The 10,231-nt window shown below is 35.4% G+C and overlaps 1 protein-coding gene across 2 annotated transcripts; it reads right to left on the minus strand.

The window, feature by feature from the left end:
• Positions 1-335: 335 nt before the first annotated feature.
• On the minus strand, positions 336-6,338 carry slc2a10 (solute carrier family 2 member 10). Of its 2 annotated transcripts, none has more exons than XM_026220669.1 (5): positions 5,570-6,338; positions 3,652-4,920; positions 1,987-2,109; positions 1,748-1,883; positions 336-1,576 (listed from the first exon to the last, which is right to left on the minus strand). In XM_026220669.1, the coding sequence occupies exons 1-5, from the start codon at positions 5,595-5,597 to the stop codon at positions 1,483-1,485; spliced, it is 1,650 nt and encodes a 549-aa protein (XP_026076454.1). In that variant the 5' UTR covers positions 5,598-6,338; the 3' UTR covers positions 336-1,482. The 2 variants fall into 2 exon arrangements, with proteins under 2 accessions (XP_026076454.1, XP_026076455.1); XM_026220670.1 differs by having other exon boundaries at positions 3,703-4,920; positions 5,570-6,335.
• Positions 6,339-10,231: the final 3,893 nt, after the last annotated feature.

Consider the following 10,231-nt stretch of genomic DNA (forward strand, 5'->3'; position numbering starts at 1 on the left):
CTTAGAGAAAATTAAGTTATAACGAGAAAACGAACTTCGTTATGTCGAGATATCGAGAAAATTAAGTCATTGTAACGAGAAAACGAACTTCGTTATGTCGAGTTAACGAGAAAATTAAGTCGTTATAACGAGAAAACAAGAAGAAAAAAATTATAATGCATGGCAGCTTAGAACTTCCGTAATTAATACATTCTAAAGAGTACTTTTTGTATAGTTTTAGATATTTTTTGTTATAAATAATGATTTCATGCATTATTTGCATTAAAGTTTTTACATTATGATTACAATCAAACCTGAACATATTGTTAGAAAGAGAACACAAGTAAGCATTTCACCTTTTTTGTTTTAGAATTGTATTTAAAAAATGCAATTCATTCAAATATAACAGTTTATGTAAACATTTTGCAATGAATATGTCTATTTTTGTAAAATGTCAATGAACTAACAAAAGGAAGGAAAAGTAATCAAAAGGAAACATCAACAACAAACAAGCTCAAATAACAGGAATGGTGCAAAGGACCAAGTCTGAGTTTCTAAGTGCACTGACAAACCCAAGAGGCAGCGCTTGCTTCTCATTGTTGTTTTACAGACAGCAGGTCATAGGTGTGTGTGTGTGTGTGTGTGTGTGTGTGTACACGCGCACATGTTATTTTGTGTGTGTGTGTGATGATTTAAAGTGTCATACCTTAACTGCTGTTAGATTTTTGTGCATTATGACTAAATTATTGAATGGATTTCACGTTCTCAAAACTTTGCTCTGTGTTACAGAGTCAGACACAGTAGTTCATAGGTGTCTATGTGTAATTTTGTGTGTGTGTGTGCATCTGTGTGTGATTGGATGTGTCAATATCAGACTCTAGATGTTTAATAGTGTCATGCCTTCACTATTGTGCACTTTTTTTCAGTTTTGTGATTGATTTGTAGATTGTGTACATAAATATTCTCTGAATTGTTGTGTTTTTGTCTATTTCCCATTTATTTCCTATGGCCTTGAGTGTTACTATTTTTTTTATGCCCACTTAGACTGTTCGAATCATGCCCTCAATTTTTTTGTGTATTCACACCCCAAATGCCATAAACGTCACCACATTTCATGTCATTCTGATGAAGCGGTGAGTTTAAAATTTTTAAATGTAAGATATTCAGGTCAGAAATGACCGAAGACCCCACAAGGGTTAAGCAGAGTTTTAATCATTTAAATTGTACATTTTTTTATGTGCTCTGACATATATTTTGTCACAGACTACAAAATTCATACAATTAGACTCAAGTAGGTGTAATTTATACTTAATTTAAAACGTATAATTACAAAAGTATCATGATTTCATAATGATTCATCACTAATAAATATCATATGCATATGATCTAACCATGTGAATCATATTACAAGAGTTACTACAAAAGATAAATCAAAAATAGATATCCATGATCATTTCAGCATTGAACAATACTATCCAGCGAACAGAACGATTCTGCTTTGTGTCATGTTGTTGTGCTTGTCAAGTGAACTCTCTGATAACCTGGAGAGAAATGTCTTCTTTGGAAAATATTGCAGAATTCCTCTCTGTGAAAAAATCTAAAAGAAAGAACAGATTTTGAGAAATGCACAGGTCAGAGTGCTCTAGTGTAGTTCATTCTGACCGAAATGCTTTACTTCAAAGGAATAACATGCTTTTCTGGTCACAACAGTTTTATATTGAAATATTATACCATTTAACGAGGTATTGTACCGAATATGTTCTCTTACCGTGTCTGAGAGAGTTCTCTGTCAATTTTATGAAGAGATTTTCCTTTGGTTTCTGGTAGTACAAGGTAGATGAACACAACCGCTGCCAGTCCGATAACTCCATACACAAAGAATATTCCAGACAGCCCTATCACATCTGAGAAAAATAAAAGTTGTTGAAATATGATGAAAATGTTTGGCAAAAACCATTTCATATGATGATGACTGACATTGTGCGTGGCTATGGTTGTTGTGCATACCTGTAATACTCAAGAAAGAAAAGGTAACTATGAGGTTGGCCCCCACATTGAAGCAGTTGATGAATGAATAGGCTCTTCCCCTGACTTCCTTTGGAAATATCTCACTTAGCACAAGCCATGTCACTGTGAAACAAATATGCAGTTTAATGCAATTAAAGGACTATCTGTTGTATGGCATGAAATATTGGTAGATGATGGACTTTCTGTGCCAATAGGTTCACCAAGCATCTATTTGTACATCACTGTTTTAACAAATCTTTAGCCAAACACACTGGAGATAATGTTAATTGTATACTCAAACTGATAAGACAGTTTTGTTTGGTGCTGCATCTTTAACGACAGTAAATGTACACTACCAGTCAAAAATTTGAGATCAGAATTATTTTTTTATGTTTTTAACTGGTGTTTCTTATCAAAAATAAAGGGTGAAGATGTTAATATTTTGAAATAGTTTTATGATGTAAAAATGTTTTATTTTAATATACATTAAAATCTAATTTATTCCTGTGATCTGCAGCTGTATTTTCAGCATCATTACTCAAGTCTTCAGTGTCACATGATCTTCAGAAATCACTCTAATATGATGATTTGTTATCAATGCTGGAAACTGTTGTAGTGCTTCATATTTCTTTGGATCCCATGATACCTTTTTTTCAGGATTCTTTGCTGAATAAAAAGTTTAAAAAAGAAGAGGATTTATTTAAAACATAAATATTTTCTATCAATATACACTACAGTTCAAAACTTTAGGGTCATTCTGTGACAAACTCCTGTTATTTGCTGGAAAATGCATTCTTATTAAGTGGATTCACTCTAGACTCCATCTCTTTCCCTTTGGTATCGAGAGATCTTCAGAATATTGCCTATGGAGAGACTAACTGTGGTGGTCAGGGGAGACAGTGCCATGTCTGAAGAGATGTGGGGGCCTGTTATGGAACATCTTCCAACCACTTTACAAGAGATGCTATTTAAGGGAAGATTTGTATTTGAATAAGTTTTCTTTTTTCCTGAATAACTGGTTTACTTATATTATATATATTATAGAATTATTATTGTTTCAATTAATGTACCGTGATATGGTTTAACCCTTTGTATAATTGTTTTGTTTGTTTAAAAAACTTTTATTCAGCAAGGATGTTAAATTGTTAAAAAGTAATTGCAAAGATTTATATTGTTAAAGATTTATATTTTTAATAAATACTGTTCATTTAAAAAAAAAATCATCAAAGAATCCTGAATATTTGGCAGCACAGTTGCTGCCAACACTGATACTGTTATTCTAATAATAAATCAGCATACTAGAATGATTTCTGAAGGATCATGTGACACTTTTCACTGGAGTAATGGCTGATGGAAATTCAGCTTTGCATCACAGAAATAAATCATATTTTAAAGGATATTAAAATAGAAACCATTATTTTACATTGTAATAAAATTTTGCAAGAGTACCGTTTGTTTTTTCTCAGTATTTTTGATCAAATAAATGCAGACTGGATGAGCATAAGAGACTTCTTAAAAAAAAAAAAAAAAAAAAAAAAAATATATATATATATATATATATATATATATATATATATATATATATATATATATATATATATATATATATATATATATATATATAATTATAATAATTATATATATATATATCATTACAAGACTTACTGATCCCAAACCTATGACTGGTTGTGTTGGTATCACTCCAAGAAAACTTACTTGGTCCAAAGCTGACCGAGAAGGCACTCACAACTGTCATCATGCAGATAAAAATAATCCACTTATACATGTCCTCAGAGTGTGAAGAAATATTTGAATCTTCGTAAGCATCATGTGTTTGATGTCCAGTAGATGGAGTACTTTGACTGACCAAGTTTTTGCCCATGTTTTTTTGGTTTTCAGCCGGTGAGGTCAAATTTGAATGTGGTTCTAATGAATTTGTGCATTGTTTTGTTGTATCAATCACTGACTCTCTGCACAAGAAACCAGTAAGTATCAATCCTATAGCCAGCACTGTGCATCCACCAATCAGAAGGGATCTTCGACCAACCTTGTCTGAACATATCATTGCCAACAGAGTAGCAATGACTTTGACTACGCCCAGACCCACCGACGCAAGTACTGCAGACGCGTTGCTCTGAAATCCCACGGAGAAAAGGATGGTGGAAGCGTAAAAGAGGACATTTGGCTGACCTGTGAATTGCTGACTGAGCACCAGCCCAAGACCAATGCCGGTTCTTCTGCACATGTTGTCTTTGGCTTTGAAAAGGTCAAAGACACTATATTTAACTTGTTCTGTCGGGTGCGGATTCAACATGTCCCCTGCTAATCTATCAGATTGCTGGCTATCGTCCTCTGTTAAGAGGCCTTCAGAGGTACCAGTTGTGTGAGGTAAAAACCCAATGGACACCAACTGCATAAGAGATGGTATAATAGCAAGTCCAAACATGTACCTCCATCCTGCTTGGACACCGGAGAAAACATAGTTGGCCGCATAAGCCAACAAGATCCCAACTGTAATTCCAACTTCGTACAGGGAAACCATCAACCCTCTGCGTTCGGGAGCAACCATCTCAGAGACGAAGATGCAGGAGCTCATGGAAGAAATGCTCATTGCAAAACCAATGATGGCTCTCCCAACCACCAATGCCAAAAAACATACGCTCGTAGTTAAGATGATGGTGCCTCCTAAAATGAGAAGATTACTCAGTAAAATGGATGTCCTCCTGCCATGACGATCAATCAGCCAGCCACCGATCACTGATGCTGACAATGATCCGATCAGAAGAGCGCTAACCACGGCTTCCTGCTGGACACAACCCAGAGAGAACTGAGCTTGAAGCTGCAGCAGCGCACCAGATATTACTCCGAGCTCGTAGCCGAACACTAGGCCACCAAGAGTGGATGCAATGATAGTGAGCACCAGGACAGAACAACCTAGAAAAGAGAAAGTAGCACACAAATAACACAGAAGTTAAGTTTGCAGCTGGGATGGCCTGCTCAATAAAATAAAGGTTCCTTTAATAGCATTGATGATTCAATGACGAATCGTTAACATCCATGGAACCTTCACTGCACAAAGGTTCTTCAGATTACTCAAATAGTATTCACACTAAAATTGCCACTTTCCCATTGAGAATGGGTAACAAATTTCTATCTGGATACTTTAGATCGGCCGTGGGCCCTTTGTCTCGCCTGGTCGCCCACTGACGGCAACATTGCTCAAAAAGTTGCCATGTGAATCATCAGCCTCACATTACTCCAAATATAGTGTTGGTAGATCATCCTGAGCGATAGCTCAGCTTTTCAGAAACTCCCTCAACTTAAAATGTTGATCTTAAATTACAAGAAATAGAAAACATACCCAAGTTCATAAACTATGACCTGCACTTTATAATAATTATACATGTTGCTCTAGATTAAGTACAGCAATATCACCAGGCAGGGTATGCATATGGGCAAAACATAACTGATATTAAAATATATTTTCTATAGAGATAAACATAATCAATTACAATCCTTCGAACTAATTTTTCTAAAAAATGACATGCTGAAAACACAAATAAGCATTGTACAGGACACTCACCCATTTTTTTGAACAGATGCTCGCTCATCAAATACGCAACAAGTCTGTCTCGTCAGGGAATATAATATTTTTCCAAAACATACAAATATCAGATGGGAACTGCTAGTTTTAAAAGACAATCTTGTTCTTCTAGTCGTCTAGTCCTAGACGTCCGCTTCATTCAGCACGCTGTCACCATGACAACTCCCGTGTCGGCGCTATTGATCTCATTAGAGCAGCTCTCTTGAGTGCGTTTTAATTATATCATATAAATCACCTGCAGCTGATGTTTCTGACTGCAGTCCTGTCCACACGAACATACTAAACTCCCAGACTGCGGGACTTATGTGTCGCTGTAAAGTTTTCTGAAGGCACTATCAAGGAAACCATAAAATAACATCTGCAAGACCAACCCGTTATTTTAAAACAGAAGTGGAAAGAAAATAAATAAATAAATAACAAGAGGATTCCACCGTTTAAAAGTAAGGTTAATTTAGACGAATAAAAGCAGCTACCGCTAGCCCGCCTTCTCACCGATGAACATCCCTCAGACGAGATGTTTATCCCGACAGAAAACGGAATGGATCAAAAAAGTACATTGTTAAAGATTATGTGCGGTCCACAGTCACTGTAAAAAGGAATCACAACTGTGACTCATCTTAGTTTTTAGTTTTTTTTTTTTTCGTCTGCCTTTTGTTCTGGCAAAGTTTCTTGGATCCTCTTTCAGTGTTGAAGTCTTCATCCAAGGAAGTCGCGCGACGTGGCAGGAGGAAGTCCTCCTTAAACTCTGAGCCTTCGTGAATAAACAAGAGATCTGCTATTGATCTCATCACAGTAACTCCGTGTCTTACCAACACCTTTAATATAAATATCAAATAAATAAATAATATATCAAACTAATTAATAATTCATGCAATAAATATTAAACATCATAAAAATAATAATAAATATTTGTATTAAATTGTTTCGGCAAAAAATCAGAGAGCCTGTCATGTTTTAAGGAGACTGAAACGTATAGTGGATTGATCGAATACATCTTAAACGTCGACATAAAACGTCAGTATCACACATAAATCGCCTATAAGAATATTAAAAATATTTGAACCATGCTGTATACTAGAGCATTTCGTGTTTATGTCTAATAGATGAGTGGAAGAGATAGAGAACTGATTCTGTGGGGTACAAATTCACTATTTCTGTTGGGAATTTGGGTAATAGTGTACAGTATGTCAGTAATCCTTTTGGAAGAGAAAGAAACTAACAATACACAAAAAAAGAGATTATAAATGTAAAATGATTATGAATAGGACTGCTCTCTAGCGTGATGCGAATACAATGTCAGAACGGTAGGTGGCGCTATGCGCTTGTGTTTAAATATACATTAACGTTTGTAGGTATAGGTAAATAAAGGAAATTAGATGTTGTCTATAACAGAATACTCTTAGTGCACTCAAACTTAAATAACACACTTAAAATCATAGGGAAACATCCTAAATGGGTTATGTGAACAATGTTATGAGTTTCTTGAGAAAAGAAATAAAAATAATGTTAAGCTTTTAATAAAATGGCCAAGTGAAATAGTAAAGTATTTTTTTCTATTATTATTATTCTATTAGAGAGACTTATAGAATATAAAACTCTGTTTTCTACACTCTGGAGCAGAAGGTGGCGGTAATGCACCTATTTATGTTGGTTGCATAGGTTGGTTGCCAGTCGCCATTAAAAAATAAAAAAGAAAGAAAAAAAGAAGAAGAAGATGAGTGGAAGCAGAGAGCACATGACGTGTGTCGCAGGCATGACCATGTGTTCTCTGCTTCCGGAAAAAACGGATCATGGCCCACTCAGACTCACTCAGTAGGCTAGTGACAAATGGTCAAAAAGTGCTTTAGTTTTCGAGATACCCCTACCAGAGGTAGAACTAAACCCAACAATGTTTTTCCTCATCTCTAAGGTCTCCCATATATGAAATGGATTCTTGGCTAAAAATATTTTACTGCTAAGATTGTTAAATTAACAGATATTGTTATACACCCCAAAACCAATAAAGGACTAAAATATAGCCTGTCCGTATGGGAGTTAAGGCATATAAACTAATGCAGATCAATCACACAAGCTCTGAGAGCTTTGAAACTTGACATGTTTGTAGTCAGGAAGTTGATTTAACTACTAGAAAAGACTGGATGTGAATATCTTGATGTATGGAATAAATAGAGACATGTAAACACATATCTAAAATAAGCGGACATGCACAAATTCAATATCTATGCAGAATGTTTTCATTTACTTTGTGCTTGCTTTGCCTGGCATTATCATAGAAACACATATGATGGCTTGTTGGAAAGGTGGGGTTGTGCTGAATCCAGCAATACCAAATATGTAAATATATGATAAAAGAGAAGTGTTATGTCACTCAATGTATGAGGTGTCCAAAATGAATGAAAATGGAACACTGACATAATTGAGTCCAAACCCATTCATTATCAGTGGTGAGAAGAATGTTGAGAAATTCAAATATAAGAGACATCAAAAAATATTTAATATGGCACCTTGTACTATATGGAAACAAAGATTGAAATCGAAAGATAACACCTTACCATAGCACAAACAGGAGACCAGGAGTTTTAACTTAATGAACTTTTTAATAAAACTATAACTTAACTTCACACAATACAACTTAAATTATTAATATGTAAATATATAATAAAAGAGAAGTGTTCTGTCACTCAATGTATGAGGTGTCCAAAATGAAAGAACGCTGGATAAAATAGCCTCAAGTCCAAATCACATTATCAGTGGTGAGAAGAATGTTGACAAATTCATGTTTACTGCAAAGTAACTTACATTAGGTAAGTGCTGATCTATATTTATGATACATTTAATAATGATACATTTCATAAGGCACAGTATACTATACAATTCATATGAACCACAGATCCAATTGAATCAGGTTAACATTGGAACGGAACACCTTTATTAAAATATCGTCACTGAATCCTCGCATGTCCAAACTTTGTCTATTTCATATTTTTTCACAATTCAATGCTATTGGTCAAACCCCACGTGGTAAACAATCTAAAGTGTTGAAAATAGATTGAGAGCAAATCTCTTAACTCCATTGGGCACTTCAACTGTCTGAGAATCCTCGTAACGCCACCTCTTCTTCACTCCGCGGCAGGAACTTCCACGGCATTTTGTGTCCTCAGGATTTAAAGTCGCAACGATTGAGAAATCCTCATCGAGCAACACATAAAGCAAGCCTTAACTCTGATTTTATCTATTTTAAACTATGATATCAGTTATTGATGTATTTTAAATGTCTACTTATTACTAGGCAAGGCAAGGCAAGTTTATTTATATAGCACATTTCATACACAATGGTAATTCAAAGTGCTTTACATAAAATAAAGTAAAATAATCATGAGGAAATATAATAAAAATAAAGACAAGCAATTTTAAAACTTTTAAAATTATGAAAAAAAAACTACTTAACTAAAATGAATTTAAAAACAGTTAGAAAATGATTTTACATAAAAAAAAGTGAAAATATAGTGCAATCAGTTCGGACATTGCATAGTGCTCATTTAATAAATGCACAGCTAAATAGATGAGTTTTGAGTCTAGATTTAAATGTTACTAGTGTTTTAGCACATCTGATCTCTTCTGGAAGCTGATTCCAACTGCGGGCGACATAGTAACTAAAGGAGGACTCCCCTTGTTTTGTGTGAACCCTTGGTATTTCTAACTGACTCGATCCTAGTGATCTGAGTGCTCTTGTTAGGTTTATATTCAGTGAACATATCTGCAATATATTTCGGTCCTAGGTCATTTAGTGACTTATATAAGAGTAAAAGTACTTTAAAATCAATCCTATATTTAACTGGAAGCCAGTGTAAGGACCTGAGGACTGGTGTGATATGCTCAGATTTTCTGGTTCTAGTCAGAATCCTGGCAGCAGTGTTCTGGATGAGCTGCAGCTGTCTAATGGTTTTTTGGGAAGGCCGTTGAGGAGCACATTACACTAGTCCACCCTGCTGGTGATAAAGGCATGAACAAGTTTCTCCAAGTCTTGGCTGGAAACAAAACCTCTAATTCTTGCAATGTTTTTGAGATGATAGTATGCTGATTTAGCTACTGCTTTGACATGACTACTGAACTAAGGTCTGTCTCCAGAATCACACCAAGATTCCTGACTTGATTTTTAGTTTTTTGACCCCTAGAGTCAAGGTATGCATTCACCTTGAACACTTCATCTTTGTTTCCAAATGCAATGACTTCAGTTTTTTCCTTGTTTAGCTGAAGAAAGCTCTGGCACATCCAACTATTAATTTTATCAATGCATTGGCAGAGGGAGTCAATAGGCGGATCTTTTGTGACGTCATTGTTTATGTTTGTCGCGTTGCATCATGGGAATCGTGTGGCAGGAAACACCGCTAGATACCTGTAATTTGATTGTTTTGCACGTTTGGAGGAGGATTTAGAGAAGAGGATGGTTCACTCTTGCTGTGTGGTCGATTGTACGGTTAGTTGAGGGCCTGATAAAAAGTTTTTTCGAATTCCCTCCGAAAAGGATAGCGAAAAATGAAAGAAATGGTTGCGTGCAATTAGGCGATTGAACATTGGGAGATCACCCACGGGAGATGCGAATCATGCTGTGACTCTCCTTGGCCAGGTCTAACCTCTGCT

The sequence above is a fragment of the Carassius auratus genome, chromosome 36 (assembly GCF_003368295.1).
Source record: "Carassius auratus strain Wakin chromosome 36, ASM336829v1, whole genome shotgun sequence".
Lineage (NCBI taxonomy): Eukaryota > Metazoa > Chordata > Actinopteri > Cypriniformes > Cyprinidae > Carassius > Carassius auratus.

Coding starts and splice junctions, on each gene's coding strand:
- slc2a10 (XM_026220669.1), bottom strand. CDS start 5,597: ATGAGCGAGCATCTGTTCAAAAAAATGG. Junction 4,921..5,569: donor GCATCTGTTCAAAAAAATGG/GTGAGTGTCCTG, acceptor TCTCTTTTCTAG/GTTGTTCTGTCCTGGTGCTC. Junction 2,110..3,651: donor CAGTCATAGGTTTGGGATCA/GTAAGTCTTGTA, acceptor TTTGTTTCACAG/TGACATGGCTTGTGCTAAGT.